The 19,798-nt window shown below is 34.3% G+C and overlaps 3 protein-coding genes across 6 annotated transcripts; 1 reads left to right on the top strand and 2 right to left on the bottom strand.

Moving 5' to 3' along the window:
• The first annotated feature begins 1,938 nt into the window (after positions 1 to 1,938).
• On the top strand, positions 1,939 to 3,110 carry LOC101260606 (dof zinc finger protein DOF3.4-like). The gene has a single exon (XM_004233894.5). It carries the CDS (start codon positions 2,364 to 2,366, stop codon positions 2,973 to 2,975), a length of 612 nt encoding a protein of 203 aa, XP_004233942.1. The 5' UTR covers positions 1,939 to 2,363; the 3' UTR covers positions 2,976 to 3,110.
• A 503-nt stretch (positions 3,111 to 3,613) lies between these two features.
• Positions 3,614 to 9,318, bottom strand: LOC101260990 (putative methylesterase). The gene is made up of 3 exons (NM_001366911.1): positions 8,826 to 9,318; positions 4,820 to 4,957; positions 3,614 to 4,096 (listed from the first exon to the last, which is right to left on the bottom strand). The coding sequence occupies exons 1-3, from the start codon at positions 9,198 to 9,200 to the stop codon at positions 3,812 to 3,814; spliced, it is 798 nt and encodes a 265-aa protein (NP_001353840.1). The 5' UTR covers positions 9,201 to 9,318; the 3' UTR covers positions 3,614 to 3,811.
• A 2,479-nt stretch (positions 9,319 to 11,797) lies between these two features.
• On the bottom strand, positions 11,798 to 15,477 carry LOC109119559 (retrovirus-related Pol polyprotein from transposon RE2). Of its 4 annotated transcripts, XM_069293425.1 has the most exons (3): positions 14,846 to 15,448; positions 14,198 to 14,749; positions 13,622 to 13,901 (listed from the first exon to the last, which is right to left on the bottom strand). In XM_069293425.1, exons 1-3 carry the CDS (start codon positions 15,261 to 15,263, stop codon positions 13,858 to 13,860), a joined length of 1,014 nt encoding a protein of 337 aa, XP_069149526.1. In that variant the 5' UTR covers positions 15,264 to 15,448; the 3' UTR covers positions 13,622 to 13,857. The 4 variants fall into 4 exon arrangements, with proteins under 4 accessions (XP_069149525.1, XP_069149526.1, XP_019067751.1 ...); XM_069293424.1 differs by having other exon boundaries at positions 11,798 to 14,749; XM_019212206.3 differs by having other exon boundaries at positions 14,198 to 15,477.
• Positions 15,478 to 19,798: the final 4,321 nt, after the last annotated feature.

The raw sequence follows: 19,798 nt of genomic DNA, 5'->3' as shown, positions 1-19,798 counted from the left end.
ATGCCACAATATTAAAAGACATTACTCCTAATTTAAGACCATAAATATTAAAAATCTTATAATTTGCATTTTTAAGACCATATAGAAGTATAACTTGTTGAAACTTTGTTACCCTCTTTAATATAATTTTAACCTATATTTGTAGTCTAATAATTTTAAGATGAAGGATATTTCCATGAAACACAATTGAATTGAATATCCTTAGCACATATCATGATTCATGTGTATTAGAGAGACTTAACAATCGCTGCAGCAAACATGACTTTAAATGAGAGGTTTGACAAATCGAAGCACAATGAAGAAGAGAGTGTCGGAAATTATTTTCGAAAATGACTTGAGATATATGGTGAGTTCAGTACGAAAGGAAATGTTTTTTTTTATATGTAAACGGAGTATCAATTATTAATTTGATTTTAAATATTAACACCGGTTACAAAAATTACTATATACGTCACTTACAGTGAAATATAACAATGTGAGATATAATATCTACTATCGTGTAAGTTACGTGTTACAACAAATTAAATATTTGAAGGAGGGAGGTGATAGGAAGAAAATGACATGCATGGATGCATGTGACAAAGAGGACTCGCACGCTAATCCGACATTATAATACATAGTGTCTGTACTAAGATTGATTTATATATATATATATATATATATATATATATATATATCAGTCAAAGTGTGTATATATATATATATCCTCAATCACTTTCATCTTCTTACACGCCTATCCTCTTTATTAATTGAAGCAGCCTTAATTTGGTTTCAATTAGCTCATGTCTTGATCAATTTTTTGGTTTTGCCCCTTTGTCCAATTGATAATATTATTGCTAACTTTCTTGAGATAAACACAATGGAGTTGGTTCCTTTTTCTGACTCAAGTTGTCTCTCTTTTTGACCATCTATGCTGTGAATTATTCTAATACTCCATCAAAACTACCCAATGTATCGAGGGATCGTTTGACAGAATGTATTAAAAATATAATATATGTATTAGTTATGGTATTATTTAATTCTGCGTTTGAAAGGACTTTCTTTTTTATGTTAGTTATATACCCTAATCATAGATAAGCATGACTAAGGATAGAACAACCTTTAATATATCGAGCCAAACAGTGGATAAGAAAATTCCAACATTACTAATACACTCTCTTCGGTATTAATTCTACAAGTTAATTACATGGAGCAATTAACGTTTGACAAATTTTAGTTTGTAACAAGAAAAAAATTTTAAGCTTTTTTTGTTTACTTCTCCTGCAATGCAAGCTAGGAAATGCTCTTCTTTTTTCTTGTTCTATAGTTTGTGATTAGGCATAAATGATACTCTTTGCCTTCGATCATTTAAGATATGACAAAGTGACATAGATGTTTGAAGTTCTTTTTTTTTGGGTTTCTCACCTAGTGTTCGATATTCATATTGTGCTGACTGAATTTAAGAGTTCGAATTCAAAATCTCTATTGATCGTAACATTCCACTACAACTTTTATTCATCCTCCTTCCTTACCATTGAAAAGCTAAAGACTTTTTCATAATAACATACTCCCTCCGTTAAATTAAAAATAACCTAATTTGATTTAGAACAAATTTAATAAAATAATTAAATAAAAATTTAATTTTATAATCTTAAATTATATACGGTAAAAATTCAAATAGTTAACCATCATGTCTCAAACGCCACTGAGATTCTCCTACTAGCATCTCTTTTTCATTAAATATGGTAGCACAAGTTAAAATAGTTTATCACAGATATGGTATATTTCAGGAAGCTAAAAATATCCAATTCAGAACCTATTAACCTAATATAATTGAAAAAAAAATTAAAAAAAAAGTGATCATCACTTTAGACCAAAAGAAAGATTGAGGGACACAATGTAATGACAAGAAAATGACAAAACGAAAGGAGTGATAGCAAGAAAAACACAAAGGCAAGCAGTGAGATAGACTAACAATAGCCCCCATTTTGAAGCCGACCCAAATAAAGTCACTGCATTTTTCCAGTTTGTCTAAATATCGTCATTCCGTTTTAAAAAAAAAAAGACATATTTTTTCTTTTATTCTGTTAAAAAAAGAACTATCATTTTTGATAATATTTGAAGTGCCATGTTTGAGAAAGTGTTTTTATTTTCTTAAATTTCATATCAAATAAAATTACTATCATTCGCTTTAAAATGGAGATAAAAATTCATATCTCGTGGCAAATATGCCTGCAAAAAGCTGCACATAAGCTTCAGAACAGAACACACTGAGACTCTGTTTCATATTATCATTCTCCTCTCTATAAATAAAATGCCATTAATTTCATTGTTTCCCATCAGGTCCACAATTCTACTAGCTCCAACTTAATTACTCTGCAAAAATGACTTTGGAATCAAGTGAAAAATTAGTGACAAAACAACAAACAGGTGGTGTGCAAGCACCACCAACACAAGAACCTGATCATCACCTTCCTTGCCCACGCTGTGACTCTATCAACACAAAGTTCTGTTACTACAACAACTACAATTTGTCTCAGCCACGCCATTTCTGCAAGTCTTGCCGCCGTTACTGGACCCAAGGGGGCACTTTACGTGACATCCCTATTGGTGGAGGTAGCCGCAAAAATGCAAAACGCTCTCGTATTTACACCAATACCCCCTTTTCCTCCACCATTGCTTCCGTTTCTTCTCACGCTGTACCCGGTAATTCTCCGTTTATGCTTCCGCTTCCGGCAGCCAATCAATTACTTTTTGGTACCGATGTGAAGCCTATCAATAATTTCACGTCGTTGTTGAGTTCTCATGGGCCTGGGGTTTTAGCGCTTGGTGGAATTGAGGATATGGGGTTTGGTATTGGAAGAGGTAATGTTTGGCCGTTTACCGGAGCTCCGGATTCGTACAGTCGGAATTATAACAATGGTGGCGGAGCCGGAATGTGGCAGTTCTCCGGCGGAGAGGGAGGATTTGTTGGAAGTGGAGATTATTTTAATTAATGAAAATGATTTTGAGTATGGGTTAGTTTTATGTAACAGGGTACTACCAATTGTTTCTGTAACTTAATTAATTAGGCAAATTAGGTTTTCAATGTTGCTATATCTTGTCATCTAAGGATTTGCATGTGACAGTAATTATGTGCTTATCAAGAAATTATGATAAAATATTATCGAAAGTACGATAAAGCATCGTGAAAAAAGAAACAGTAGCTATAATAAAATAGTGTGATAATTAAAGTATAAGTTAAAGAACAAGAGGAGCTATTGGAGAAATACTATGACTATTAGATAGAAGTATAGGTACGACAATGTTCTATTATCTACTGCTAATATTTTATCTTTTATAGCCTGTTATTTAAGATCATGTTATCGATAAGCACAACAACTGTGTATGTAACATATTGCTGCTAGTTGTACATATTTCTCATTATTTCTCTTAATGCTGACGATCTATAGTCGATTGATTGGGAACAAGTTATTCAAGATTAATTATCCTGAAATTAACTGTTCTGGAATAACTTATTTCAATATATATATATGATAATTTATTCCATCACTATGATATAAATGGTGGGATAAGCTATCACAAACATTCACCAAATATGCAGTTAGTATAAATTACAAGCTAAAGTATCACATAGATAAGTCCCTACCTACCAACGTGGATAAATAGGTAATTTTCAATATCTGCTTCATTCAGAAGGTTTTTGAAGAATTTCAATTATGTTTAAACACACTTAATGTATAGAAAGGCAACACAATCAAGAACACATCTAGTAATTATTTTTCAAGTTGAAAGCAACAACTATTAATTATTCAAATGAGTAGAAGGTGGATCAATTGTATTTATCTGCAATCTCCAAGAGAGTGTCACAAAGTTTTTTGGGCATACTTAGCATTGCCATATGATCAGCACCTTCAATTTCCTTTGTTTCTATGATGCTATTAATGTTGTCAATTTGCCATTTTTGAAACTCTTTTGGTAGGAGTTTATCATCTGTGCATACTATATAAACTTTCTTCACTGATCCATATCCTTCATCTGTCAAATACTTTGATTTTGACAAATCTTCTAGGAATAAAGAACTTGCTCTCCCCAATGATGATACCAATGCAACATCCTACCACATTATCATTCAAAATATTACTTTACATTTGAAATCAGTGATTGTTTATTAAATCTACATAAAATTTCAACTTCAATTTCAAAAAAATCAAAATTAAAAACTTCACATATAAGTTTATATTTTATAAACAAAGACCTATCATTTTAGATTTTATCAAAAAAAAAAAGAAAAAGAACATGCTCGATTTAAATAGATGGTTCTAGTTCGTACCATGTGAAAGAATAAATAGTTGGCTTTTAAAATTTATGTGTATTATAAAAACTTAATACATAATCAACTTCTAAACTTGACCGGATATATCATTTAAATATTCAAATTAAGTCATATTTCAATTGAACACTTTAATTCTTAATGAAGTGTTTTTCAATTGGAAACTTTATGTTCAAATTTTAAAAAATAAATTTGTGTATTAGGTAGTTAAGTTTAATCACATAAAATACGTCATCTCCTTTTTAATTATATGTATTCACCTTAGTAAGTCATAAAACCTCTGGATTTTTTTGCTTGAAATTGATGCATGTAACTAAAGGAGATAAACATATTTTGTATGATTTACTTAACTACTTAATAGACTAAGGAGAACACAAATAATTTTTTCCCCAAAATTTATACCGTAAGCTAAACAGAACACTTTATTAGGAATTAAAATATTAAATTAGAACAAAACTTAATTTGAGCGTCTAAGTGAAATATTTGAACGAGCTAAATGAAGCTTACCTCAGGAGGGCATAATTGATAAAGATTGTAAGCCAAGAACTTGGGCCCAAAAAATATGGATGGCAGAGGCTCTTCATGGGAACCATATGATACAAATTGGGTGTCCAACCAATTCATTGTTTGCATCCTCTCAAAATACTTCACAAAAATCACAAATAAAATTGGGTTTATGAATAAAACCTATCAGTCACAATCAACATAAATAATGTGTTTTTTATTTTCTAACGAACAGATTAATCACATCTAATTCATCATATCAAGATCACATATTTTAAATTCACCTATTATTTACGGTTTATCAATATTTATCAAAATTATTACAATCGACAAAAAAAAAAATAACTGAAGAAAATTCAAATAAAAAGGATGATTAATAAAACTAGAGAAGCTATATGGACAAAAAAAATTTCAAAATTGAGTTACCTTGCGAAAAACACAAGGCAGTGAAGAATTGAGATAGAAAAAGTTGAAGTTCAGCAGATGCATTCGAAATTAATAATATTATATTTATTTTATAAAAAAAATAATCTACATATATAGATATATTACTTATCTAAGATGTTTGAATTAGTTGAACCAATCGAATATATGTCATATCATATCATCAACTATTAGACTATTATTAGTTCTGATACTAATTTAATTTTGTGATAAAATTTAATGTGTTAGATTTGATTTTAAATTTTAAATTCATCTTTGCCTGGATCGAAGATGCTTGGATATTGGACTTCAAAATCAGTCATTTCCAAAAATTGCTACTGTGAAAATACAGGTGCTATATTATATAAGAAAGAATAATATCGAACAGTGTGTATTAATAATAATAGTAATGTTGATATTAATAATACTTTGAGATTATTTTTGATTTACTCTTTGGCTTGATGCATCAACAATAATCTTATCTTTAAACATGCTTATTCATATTATTATATTAATAAGTTATTCTATTGTTAATACTATGATTTTTACTATGTAAAGTGTATAACTAATACATATATGAATTATATAAGTAGTTTAAAGTGGGGTTGGGGTTCAGGGGCATAGCTATAGCTATTCCACTGGATAACTTTCGTCGTACGATATATATATATATATATATGTGTGTCAAATTCTATATGTAAATTATATATATTTAAAGTTGAACACTCATAACAAAAGTATGCCTTTGACATAGTAATAAAAGGTCCATTTGAATGAGGTAGTTCTGAGTTTGAACTCCAAGTAGGATAACTTTTTTTTTTATTTTGACAGTCGCAAACATTATTATTTGACATCTTTAATAAAATTTATGACTCTTTTTCACTAGAGGATGAGAGATCAGGGGTGGATGATCATGGAGAAGATCGTAGAAACAATGGAGAGGGACATATCACAGACAATGAAAAATCAGACACTAAATAATAAAAGTTTAATTATTTGCGAGAGACCAAAATGATTCTCTTTTATTAATACGTTGCAATGAATTTTAGGGGTATTTTAGAAAATCGAAGAAAAGATTAAAATTGCTTTTAAACTATGTGAAATAAACCACTTATATTCTTCATTATATTTTGGGATAAAAAATACCCCCTGTTATCCTAGGAGATCATAAATACCTTCAAGAGTTAACACCCCAATTTTTTTAGTGATGTGGCAATACCACATTGGGACTCATCCCTCCACTTATGCGTTGGCAATTAAGATTCACTACAAAAGAATTTGATCTTTAGTGGCGACAAAGTTGCCACAAAATCTCAAAATATTGCCACTAAAGATTGTGAGTCATTTTTAGTGACAACTAATAGTAAAACCTATTTTTTCAAAAAAAAAAAAGATATGATAATTATTTTTAGATTGCAACCTAATTTTCTAAAATAAATAACTTCCAATGTTGATATTAAAAAGACCCTTATTATTACGAAAAATAATGAAAATTACTTCTCGTTTCACATATTTTACTATAAAATGCATAATTGTACATTGTATACATTAACATAAAAATAAGATATACTCTGTCTTCAAACTCCTACTTAATTGATATCATTTTTTTTTAAAAAAAGAAATGAATAAAAAAACATAAAATTAAAATTTAATGTTAAAAATTTTAGTGACGATTTTTTGGACTTTTGTGGCGACTTTTGTAATAAATCCTAATTTTTCAAAATATAACAAAAGATATAAATAATCTATTCATATAATTCATAAATAATTTTGACCCTTTTTTATTGGAAAAATTAAAAAGTGGTACACAATGCGAGATTAGCAAATCCATATACACACAAAAATATCATTTAGCCTGCCCCTACTAAAAAAAAATAAAAATAAACATAAACGAGAGCTACAAGACAAACGTGGAGAAATAATGTATTTTAGAAAATTATATTAAAAGGTAGGTGGGACAAACGTTAAAAAATATTGATGTAACTGTTGAGCATCTATTGTACGTTGAACAAATTATTAAATGTAAAGTTTTGACGTGTTGCTAATTTTCAACTATAGAAAGTTAATGGACCTATCATGAATTTATTGCGGTGTAATTATTTTATCCATAAATTCTAAAGTTTCATGGAAAATACTAGATGAATAAATTCAAATTATTATGAATAGAATTTTTTTAATAATAAATATGTATGGAACTCATTTGCTCATAGAAAATTGGCTCTCACATCATTAAATATATAGTGAAATATTATTTTTATGACTATAGAATCTATATTTAATAAAATTGTATGGCCATGAAAGTTAATTAATTAAAATTGAATGACTTTTAAATATAAAATTCAGTGACTCTAAATTGATTATATATATAAATAACATAATTCTTCAATTTTAAATTCTGAATTTTCAATCAAGACAAACGAATAAAAATCACAAAAATCAAGATGAAATGACAATATCAAAAAAGCATTATTAGGTATGTATGTACAGTAAAATCTCTATAAATTAATATAGATAGGATTATGAAATTTTATTATTTTATAGAAGTATTATTTAATTGATAAATTAATATTTATTAATTTGAAGAATAGTTTGAAATTCGATGAAGGTTAATTTTTTTTTATCTCAAAATCATTGTATCTTACTAATTTATGTATCATACTCTAACTCTATTCCAAATCACGCGAGTAGCTTTATCGATTTCACATAAAAAAAATATCATACATAAAGTACAACGAATATATCAAAGTTATTTATCTTATTCATTTCAACGTTGTGATGTTGTGATTATAAGAGCTTTGAAGATGTATTATCGAACATAATTTATCGTATGATATTAGAAGGTATGGAATGGGACAAAATGATCTAACAAAGATCAATGTTTTGGATGCTATTAATTATGCAATTCTTGTTTGAACAACAAATGTTCAGCAAGAGACAATAACAAATTGTTTTCAATACTGTAAAAATTGTTCGGGGATCTAATCTCAAAGAATATGAATGAACCTACTTGTGAAAACGTCATTCAAGAACTTGTGGTCATGATTAATGATCTCGGTTATCATAATAAAATGGATGTCAATAACATGTTTGATTATACGAGTGAAAGTGATACTTGTTCAGAGGTCTAGAGTTAAGAAGAAATTGTGGATATCATCAAAAAAAGCAATGTTGATGATGAAGTTGAAGCTGATATTGCACCTTTGGAACTAGATACGCATAAAAAAAACACTTGTCGTATCTAGAATTCTTCGCAATTTTATAGTGCAATTCGAAAAGACAACACCAGAGCTTTTGGATGCAATAAGAAATGTTAGAGATGAGCTTCAACTATATCTAAATTTTAAGAAAAATCATATCACAATATAATCATATTCCACTAAATTGTCTTAGATATATTTGTACATTAAAGAATTATTAATTTGTGATGTTAATGGGACCACATATTTATATAAGGATTTTCTGAAAATATATTATCTTATTATCTTATTGAAATTGATGATTTTTTTCATTGGCCCAAATCGAAACAAAAGGAAAATATTATTTTAGAGAGATTATTAATTTATAGAGGTTTTACTGTATTACTTACCTGATCCAAGACATAGGAAGACGAGTGAATAGAATCAGGCATGAAGGCAGCCAAGAAAACAGCAACATAGATCTTTTGTGGGTATTTTTCCATAACAAGTCCCAAATTCATACCACCAAGACTATGTCCAACTAGTATGACTTTCTCCTCTTGTGGAAGAGATTCCATCAATTCCATCAATGGCAAAGTGTAATCATGAAATGTGTGAAGTTGCTCTATTTTTCTCAAATCAATACCAGAGGCTGCCAAATCAAGAGTTGTGACCTTGTGGCCTGCAACCTCTAGAAGGGGCTTTAGTTTGTACCAACACCAACCTCCATGGCATGCACCATGTACCAAAACAAAGTGTCTTCCTTGTTTCTTGATAGGTTCCATTTTCAGGCCTTTGTGAAACTTTTCCTTTGGCTTAGCACTCTTTTTAAGTCAGAAGAACTCTAAGATAGGGTTATATGGTTATTTTGTGGGTATCATCACATGTTTGTTTATTGTGTTTAGGTGATGACAATGTGCTTCTTGTATATATATTAGCTGTCATATTTTTCTCTTAATTATTGTTTTAATTTTCTTGAGTCAAAGAGTTTTTTTTTTTAAATAATCTTTCTACCTCGTAAAGATAGTGCGGTGAGGTTTGTGTATATTCTATCTCTAGAATTCATTTTATGAGATTTCACTGAGTTTATTGTTGATGTTGACTATTGTTAATTTGAGATACCTCTTTAAGCGTGAGCAATCTAATGATTGAATAAGAATTTTTTTTGTAGAGAGTTTGAAAAATACAAGTATAGACGTGTTAATAAGTCAAGAAAACACATTTCAAGAAGTAATAATATCTAGCTTTTAGCTACAAAAAGTTAGTTCCTTTACAAGAAACCTTTTGGCACGTTCGAGTTTTTTTTTTTTTAGTTTAAATCTACTCTTTTAACATTTTTTTTTTGTTTTTAAAAAAATTATAAATGCGAAAAATTGGTCCCGAAATTAAATAAAGAGAAGCTTAAGAAAAGTGAAGATTGATCATGTACGATTCAAACGGGGAACTTGAGGGGTTAATTTAAAGGAGATCTACCATTACACTATAACTTACTTATTGTTTATAAGGAGGTTCAAATTAATATATTTACATAAATGCAGAAAATTTACCTTATATATATTATTTAATGTTTTCCGAGGGGGTTCGGGTGAATTTCCTGGAACCCATGTGGGTCCACCCCTAATATATCTTCAAGCAAATCAGACTCTAATTCTAGTAAGTACCATCCCGTTAAGGACAGGTTTTCTTGTTCATATGTCAAGGGCTGGTAAGGTTTTGCGCGTTGTATCGAATTAAATCTTCTATTGTGATTCCAAGTTCACACCTCAATTTTCTCAATACTTGGTTAGACATGTATCTTATAATTCAATGACTAATTTTCGTTAGAACTCTACTTATACCATGTGTTGGATACATGAAATTCACTTGCAAGTTTTAATACAATAAAAATTTATAACATTCTAGAAAAAATGTATCATCAATCTTTATATTGAGACATGAATTACATGAATTAACTTATTATTTTTCCAAATATATATTATGATCATACAATTTACTAGACATATTCATCCGTCTCAAGATCTCATATAATTAATATGTATACATATCATGATAGTTGTATGAAGATTGTAAATAAAAGTACATTTAACCGTTAAAAGAGAATATAGTTTTGTCAAACAAGTCTAAAACATTTTATTGATACTTCACCACGAACACAAACATGTGTTTTTTTCCAATTGAAAGCAACAACAACTAATTGTTCAAAAGAGAGTAGAAGATGGATCAATTGTACTTTTGGACAATCTCCAATAGAGTGTCACAAAGTTGTTTGGGCATATATAGCATTGCCGTATGATCAGCACCTTTAATCTCCTTTACGTCGGTGACGGATTCAATGTTATCAATTTGCCATTGCTGGAATTCTTTTGGCATGGCTTTATCCTCAGTGCAGATTATATGTAGAATTGTATATGGCAGTAGAATTGCAACTGCTTGGGGGTTTTCCATTAGCATAACGAATATATATAATTACATAATTACAATGGGCTTAAGCCCAGTAAACGTAAACCTAAACCTATTCTAACACTCCTCCTGAAGTTGGAGCATGAACATCGTGAATGCCCAGCTTGGATAAGAGAAATGAAAAGTTAGGATGAGACAGAGGTTTAGTAAACAGATCAGCTCGCTGGAGTTTTGTGGGAACGTAGTGAGTCGAGAGTTCGCGACGTCGTACACATTCCCGTACGATATGACAATCAATGTCGACATGCTTCATCCGCTCATGAAATACTGGATTAGCTGCGATATACAGGGCAGATTGGTTATCACAATATAACCTCGGAACTGAGGTAGTCGCTACTCCAAGACATCTGAGGATGTGTTGAATCCACCGAATCTCGTAGCAAGTGTCAGCCATGGCCCGGTACTCAGCTTCGGCGGAAGAACGAGATACTGTAGGCTGTTTCTTGGTCTTCCAAGAAATAGGAGATCGCCCCAACACAACAAAATACCCGCTGACAGACTTTCTGGAGAGTGGACATGTAGCCCAATCTGAGTCACAATAAGCCATAATCTGTAAGTTACTGTCTGCTCTGAGAAGAATGCCCTGACCTGGATGACCTTTGATGTAGCGTAGCACTCGCATAGCAGCATTGAGATGGTCAACTCTGGGCTCGTGCATAAACTGGGACAGCAGATGTACCGAATAAGCCAAGTCCGGACGCGTAATTGTCAAATAGATGAGACGACCAACCAACCAGCGATATTTGCTGGGATCGCGAATTGGTGCGCTGGTCGACGTGGCCAGGCCATGACCTGGAGACAAAGGAGTCGAGGCTGGTTTGCAGTCAGTGAGTCCGGCCTCCTGCAGAATTTCTAGTGCGTATTTGCGTTGGCACAGCACTAAACCAGTTGACGAACGGGCACATTCGATTCCCAAGAAATATTTTAAAGGCCCCAAATCCTTCAGCTGAAAGCAGTTGTGCAAATATTTTTTGAATGAAGCACATAGATTGAGGTTGTTACCTGTGACTAAGATGTCGTCTACATAAATCAGGATGGCCAGAAAGTCAGCGCCGCGTCGGAAAATGAAGAGAGTATGATCCTTATGAGCTTGTTTGAAACCATAGCGCCTCAATGCAATTGTCAGTTTTGCGAACCAATTTCTGGGTGATTGGCGGAGACCATATAGAGATTTTTTCAGTCGACATACTTTGCCTGGGTGGGCATTCGAGTAACCTGGTGGAAGTCGCATGTAGACCTCTTCAGTAATATCCCCATGTAAAAAGGCGTTATTTACATCAAGTTGGTGAATCTCCCAATTCTTGGCAACGGCAACGGACAATAAAATTCGCACAGTTCCCATTCGGGCAACCGGAGCAAACGTATCTGTATAGTCTGTTCCAAATTCCTGATGATTTCCTAGAACAACCAGTCGTGCCTTGTCCCTTTCTTTAGATCCATCAGCATGGAATTTTGTCTTGTACACCCATTGACATCCTAGAGCTCGTCTACCGGCTGGAAGATCAGTCAACACCCAAGTCTAATTGTTTTCCAAAGCTCGAATTTCTGAGTGCATAGCCTCCCTCCAATTTGCAAATTTTACAGCATCCCGAAATGATCGGGGGACGTCTGTAGCAGAGAGTGCAGCCAAGAAACCACGATACCTGTCGTGCAATTTTTCATAATGAATGTAGTTAGTGATAGGGAACCATGTACCTGAACGATGGGTGATCGAAGGGCGAGTAACGGGAGGTACGTGAGTGGCAGATTGACACACATATTCAGAAAGGTAACCGGGTGGATGGCGAACGCGACTTGACGTTCAAGCAGGTGGTGGACCTGCGTCTTCGTCGACGGGAGGGGGGGTTGTTGCAGGTTCTGTGGAGGCAGTGGAGTCGGGCTGTTGTGGCATATTGTTGGTCTGCTGGTTAATGGTAACAGTGCTTGGGTTGGGCGACATGGTTGAGACAGTGACGAGAGAGTCTGTTGTTCGTTGGGCTGTTGGTGTGGCAGTGACGGGAAAATCTGCTGTTCTTGGGACTGTTGGTGTGTGTTGCGTGGGCTGCTGGTTGGTAGGTGTAGGTGCGAACGGAAACATCGTTTCATCAAACGCGATGTCACGCGTATGAAAGAAGCGATGAGTTTCCAAATCGTATACCCGCCAACCTTTCGTCCCGGAAGGATAACCTAGGAACATACATTTTATACTGCGAGGGGCGAATTTGTTGGGTGGACGTTGGATATTGCGGATAAAACAGATACACCCGAAAACACGCAAGTGGGATATCTGGTGGAGTTGTATTTAGCATTTCGAATGGAGACTTGCCACCGAGGACACGGCTAGGTGTGCGATTAATAAGGTAAACTGCAGTACGGACACATTCCCCCCAAAATTCGACTGGTAGCGACGCTTGGAACATTAAGGAACGTGCCACGTTTAAAATGTGACGGTGTTTGCGCTCGACTCTCCCATTTTGTTGGGGGGTTCCTACACATGATGTTTGGACAAGGACGCCCATGTCGTGGTAGAACTGACGAAGAGGGTTATTCAAGAATTCGGTACCATTGTCAGATCGGATAATTTTTATAGTTTTATGGTATTGAGTTTGGATCAAGATAAAGAATTGTTTTAAGCAAGTTGTCACTTCACTTTTATCGCGTATGAGGTACACCTATATAGCTCTAGAGTAATCATCTACAATAGTCAAAAAATAATGTGACCCAGAAGATAGACAGGTAGAATAAGGACCCCATAAATCACAATGAATTAAATCAAAAATGGAAGCAACTTTATTAGAACTTGTAGGAAATTTTGAGCGAGTTTGCTTGGAATAAAAACAAATCTCACACGACTCCAATTGTTTGATATCTAAGGGGGTTTTATTAAAAGGAGGGGAACATAAAATTGTAGGAGATGGATGACCCAATCGCTTGTGCAACAACTCAACTTGGTCGACTCTAGAAGCGGACACGAAAGCTTGAGACTGGAACACGTATACCCCGTTACGAGCTGTACCCCGACCAATCTCCATTGTCGAAACACGGTCCTGTAACACGCAACAACAATCATCAAAAATCACACAACACTTGTTGGATTTAATCAGGCATCCAACAGAAATCAAGTTGCATTTCAGATTAGGGACGAACAACACATTTTTCAATATTAGATTGACAGAAATTTGTACGCTACCACAGTAATTTGCCACAACACGAGTGCCATCCGGGAGACCAATAGAACACTCAGGAACAGGTATAATATCATAAAGTGAGGAAAAATTACCCGTCATGTGATGTGAGGCACCACTATCAATTAACCAATCGGGTGACAAAGCATGAACCGTACCCGTGTTATTTCCTGATTGTGTCGGAGTATCGAGCATGTGCAGCAGTCGAGTCATTTGCTCAGTCGACAGTCCTGGAAAGTTGCCGCCTTGGCTGCTGCATGTCGTGACTGCTGGTGAGTTTGGGCTGTCTGCGTGTGCAGCCATGCCACCGCTGCGACCTGAAGGTTGTTCGCGGCCAGACTGTAGACCACGCCCTCCTCGACCCCCTCGTCCTCCCCCACGACCCCTTCTTCCTCCATTGGGAAAACCAATCAAAAGAAAACACCTTTCAGTGGAATGACCATTTTTCCCGCAATGAGTGCATTTGTATTTCGGAGGTGGTGTGGGTTGAGTTTCTACGGCGAATGCTAGTCCATCGGTCTGTTCATCACGGTTGCGCACAATCGACTTGTGTCTCTCCTCTTGAGAGACAAGATAGTAAGCTTCATTAAGAACGGGAAGTGGGCGGGTGCCGAAAATCTGGGAACGAGTGGATCCGAATTGTGTATCATCGAGTCCGAGAAGAAACGCATTTGTTTTCTCCTCCTCAAATCGAAGACGCATTTTCGCTGCTGCAGGACATATACACCCATAAGTTGGATCAATCGAACCATACAATTGGTTCCAAATAGTTATAAACTGATTGTAGTACGAGACTACAAATTGACCTTTTTGTCTTAACATTTGTAGATCGGACTTTAATTGCCACGATTTTGGAGCATTCGTGCCTCCGTACCTTGCCGTTATATCAGTCCATAATTCGTGGGCAATTTTGTGAGAGACGATACTTGGCTGAATTGTCTCGTCGGCACTGTTAAAAATCCATGAACATATAATTGAGTTGTTTGCTTTCCAGGCATCAAGTTCCAACTCGTTCGTGGGCTTTGGAAATCCCTTTTCATATAAAAAACCAATCTTGCTTCTGCCTTCGAGTGCGTTACAAACAGCTCGCTCCCAAACGTCAAAATTATCTCCCTTCAGTAGGTATTTAGTAAGAGAATTACTTGGTCCTTCAGACGGGTGCAAATAGTAGACGGAGCTTGGATCATGAATCGGTCGAATTTTCGCAGTGGAATCGACAGTCATGATTTTCTATGAAGCTGTGGCGATCGAGTAGTTGGACTGTACAGATCAGAAGATCTGCGGAAACCAGGCAGATGGGCAGCGACGATATACTGCAGAAACGATGGTCGACAAATGGTCGACAACGGCGATGATCGACAACGACGATGGTCGACAACGACGATGGTCGACTCTCGGCTAGGATTTGATTCCCGGTCCAGGCTCTGATACCATGTAGAATTGTATATGGCAGTAGAATTGCAACTGCTTGGGGGTTTTCCATTAGCATAACGAATATATATAATTACATAATTACAATGGGCTTAAGCCCAGTAAACGTAAACCTAAACCTATTCTAACATTATATAAACTTTGTTTACTGATCCATAACCTTCATCCGTGAAATACTTTGCCTTCGATAGATCTTCGATAAACTGAGAGCTTGGTCTTATTAATGTCGATGCTAACGCAACATCCTATACCAAATAATATTGCTTTAGATATGTCATTTGCATTCACCAAAACAACATAAAACACTTGTTTCTAAATAATGCTTACCTCAGGAGAGCATAACTGATAAAATCGGTGAGCCAACAACTTGGGATCCAAAATTATGGATGTCAAAGGCTCTTCAGGGGAACCATATGATACAAATTGGGTGTCACACCAATTCTTTGTTGGCGTCCTCTCAAATTGCTGAACATTAAAATAATTTTCAATTACATACTAATATTTTAAGTAAACGCTCACACTCATAACCTGAAGTGATCCACATAGTGGCGTAGCCCTTCGTCGAAATATTATGTCGTATATACATGTAAAATGGTAAATTAAATAGTTAAATAATATATTTTGGACGTCATTAACACAAATAATATGATGTAGCCTAGTGGTTTTACGCGCCTTGAAAGAGTAAAGATACAAAAATTTAAAGTATTTATGTGTTCGAATTTCACTACTAGCAAATATTTTTTTTCACTTTTAAGAAGAGAAAATTCACTTTAGCAAGTGGACACCTTTCGTGAAAATCCTGGTTCTGCCACTAGGTTCACACACATTGCCAGCTATTAAGTACATATAATATTTTTAAAAAAAACTTTGTTTAGATCCTTCTTACATTTTTATTCTGTTATACTCTTTCCTTTTTCATTAAGCGATATATATATATATATATTGGTCCTTCAAAATACAGTTTCTATAATAATTACCTTAAACCCTTCAATTGTTTTCTTGACTTTATTAATTTCTTAAAATTTGAAAGAAAAAAAACCTATTGTTTTTCATTGTGTTCATCGAATTTGTACAAATCTGAAAAGTTTGTGAATGTGATTGGGTTTGGCGTATTGGATTAATGTAAATTGATTTCGAATTATGTGTGAAGATCTAAGCCAAAAATTAGAGAACTTTATTGACCTACAAAATTGTCGAAATCAAAAAAAATAAATTGTGGGTTGTTGAATTTGAATCCAAATCTGAAAATTTTCATTTTCAATTACTAGTTTGTAGAGACTAAATTAAATTCCTTATGGGAATCTCATTATCGAGTTCTTGAGTTTGAGTAAAGAAAAATTTTGTAGTTGAAAATTCACTCAAGTAGTGAACATTAAAATTAAGTTTACATAAATAAAACACAAACAATCATTCACAAACCACAAGATTATCAAAAAGCATATATCAAATCAAATAAGACAAACAAATTAAAAGAGAGAGATCGATATATAGTATACGTATTAATTATATATATTTACCTGATCCAAAACGTAGGAGGACATGTGAGCAGAATCAGGCATAAGAGCAGCCAAGAAAACAGCAGCATAGATCTTTTTTGGGTATTTTTCCATAGCAAGTGCTAAATTCATACCACCAAGACTATGCCCTACTAGTACAACCTTTTCCTCATGTGGAAGGGATTCCATAAACTCCATCAATGGCGCGGTATAATCGACAAGTGTGCGAATTTCTTCTATTTTTCTCAAATCAATGCCAGAGGCTGCCATGTCAAGGGCAGTGACCTTGTGGCCAGCAGCCTCTAGCAATGGCTTTAGCTTGTACCAACACCAACTTCCATGGCATGCACCATGTACCAAAACAAAATGTTTCTACATAACCTCCATTTTTTGGCCTTGTGTTTTTAGGGTTTTTTTTTTTTGAGCCACAAGTACACAAAGATGGGTCATATATATAGTGATTTGGTACACTGAATCTGGAAACTCAAATATTTGACTATTGAAATAGAGGGAGTATATACTTAATAATATTTGTCATAATATTTTAAATGAATCTATTATGGATATTATTTCAATAAATGAAAACTCATCAGGGAGAATTTTTTTATAATATAATTCTTTAATTATGTTTATCTAAATTATGATGGTGTTAATGATAAGTTGTGAATCTAAACACTCAAATGAGTTTCCATACAAGAACTGTGATCTGATTTTACAGATCTGTGAAGCAATGTATCTAGAGAAGAAAGAAGATTATATTCATTGTTGTATGTAGTGATCAGAAAATACAATGTATTTACACAAGAAAATATCTAACTAACTCAATGCATATTCTAACTAACTCAATGCATATTCTAACTAACTTTTTATAAGTGCTAATCACCTAGCTGTTAGGCCCACAGTAACTAACTGTATTAACCATATTATTGATCTCAATACTCCCCCTCAAGCTGGAGTTTGTGTATACATCAAATACTCCAAGTTTGCCTAATAAAAAATGGTGTTGTGCAGCTCCCAAGCCTTTTGTCATCAGGTCTGCTAGTTGCTCTTTAGTGTTGACATACTCTGTTTGTATCAATCCATTCTTGATTTTCTCCCTCACAAAATGACAATCAATCTCAATGTGCTTTGTCCTTTCATGGAATATAGGATTAGCACTGATTTGTATTGCTGCTTTACTGTCACAATGTAACTTGACAGGTGTCTCTGTATTCACATTCAACTCCTTTAAGATCCCTACTAGCCATATAATTTCTGAAATAGCTGCTGCCATACTTCTGTATTCAGCTTCAGCTGAGCTTCTGCTCACTGTATGCTGTTTCTTTGATTTCCAAGAAATAAGAGAATTCCCCAGCTTTATTGTATACCCAGTCACTGATCTTCTTGTGTTGGGGCATGATGCCCAATCTGAATCACAAAATCCTTCTAATTGTGTACTAGGTTCACTACTTAACAGTATGCCTTGCCCTGGACAACCTTTGATGTATCTCACTAGTCTCATCCCTGCTTCCCAATGAGATATCTTTGGCCTTTGCATGAACTGCGACAATACTTGTACAGCAAAGCATATATCATGTCTTGTTGTGGTTAAGTACAACAACCTCCCGACAAGCCTTTGGTAGGCTGTAACATCTTTGAACAAAGGATCACTTATGTTTCCTGTAAATTCATCATAATCCACTGAGGTGAGCTTCTTATTAGGCTCCAATGGTGTAGCTGCTGGCTTAGAACCACTTAGTCCACAATCAAAAATCAGCTCTAGTGCATATTTTCGTTGATTCAATAATATTCCTGTTTTTGATCTTAGTATCTCAATCCCTAGAAAATATCTAAGATCTCCAAGATCCTTCATGCTAAAATTGTTGTGCAGTGCATCCTTTATGTCTTGAATCATTTTATTGTTGCTGCCTGTAATGAGTAGGTCATCCACATAGACTAAGACCACAACAACATCAATACCAATCTTCTTAATGAACAATGAATGATCATAGGAACTTTGTGTATATCCAGCCTCTACCAAAGCATCAGTCAGCTTAAGATTCCATTGTCTAGAGGCTTGTTTAAGTCCGTATAGAGACTTGAGAAGTTTACAGACTTTGTTCTCCCCCTGCCTCTGAAAGCCCTGAGGTAAGGTCATGTACACTTCTTCAGTCAAGTCACCTTGTAGAAAGGCATTATGAACATCCATTTGATATAAGGGCCATTTGTGAGATGCTGCAACTCCAATAACAGTTCTCACAGTGACCATTTTGGCTACTGGAGAAAAGGTTTCATGGTAATCCAAGCCTTTCTGCTGGTTGTACCCTTTAGCCACCAATCTTGCTTTGTATCTTTCTATGTCACCATTGGCTTTATGTTTAATTTTGCACACCCATTTTGATCCAATAGCTTTCTTTCCAATAGGCAGATCAACAATAGTCCAAGTCTGATTCTGTTCTAATGCATTCACCTCAGCCTGCATTGCATCAATCCACTGTTGGTCAAGAGATGCTTATTTGAAATTAGAGGGCTCGACAGCTACAGAGAATGCAGCTGTATAAGAGTGATAAGTGTGACCCAGATTAGAGTAGGATAAGTAATCTTCCATAGGATATAAACAAGATGAATTGATCTTCTGTGAGACTATATAATCTTTGTGCCACAAGGGTGGCCTTCTAGGTCTTCTGATAACTTCAGTTGAAACTGCCTCAGCATGGTCATTTGTTTCAATTATAGTTGAATCAATTCCTGTGTGTGTGTCATCATGAGGTAAGTGCTCAGGCCTAATAACCTCTTCTGCATCTTGTGTTCCCTCAGGTAACTCATGTGACACTAGAATTGGTGTGTCGTGAT

The sequence above is a fragment of the Solanum lycopersicum genome, chromosome 2 (genome assembly GCF_036512215.1).
Source record: "Solanum lycopersicum chromosome 2, SLM_r2.1".
Taxonomy (NCBI): Eukaryota; Viridiplantae; Streptophyta; class Magnoliopsida; order Solanales; family Solanaceae; genus Solanum; species Solanum lycopersicum.
The sequence above is the reverse complement of the archived record's forward strand: the minus strand, read 5'-3'. Positions and strand labels throughout refer to the sequence as shown.

Coding starts and splice junctions, on each gene's coding strand:
- LOC101260606 (XM_004233894.5), top strand. CDS start 2,364: ATGACTTTGGAATCAAGTGAAAAATTAGTGACAAAACAACAAACAGGT.
- LOC101260990 (NM_001366911.1), bottom strand. CDS start 9,200: ATGGAACCTATCAAGAAACAAGGAAGACACTTTGTTTTGGTACATGGT. Junction 4,958..8,825: donor CTTCCTATGTCTTGGATCAG/GTAAGTAATACA, acceptor ATTTTTGTGAAG/TATTTTGAGAGGATGCAAAC. Junction 4,097..4,819: donor ATCAATTATGCCCTCCTGAG/GTAAGCTTCATT, acceptor ATAATGTGGTAG/GATGTTGCATTGGTATCATC.
- LOC109119559 (XM_069293424.1), bottom strand. CDS start 15,263: ATGACTGTCGATTCCACTGCGAAAATTCGACCGATTCATGATCCAAGC. Junction 14,750..14,845: donor ACAAATGTTAAGACAAAAAG/GTCAATTTGTAG, acceptor TATGTCCTGCAG/CAGCGAAAATGCGTCTTCGA.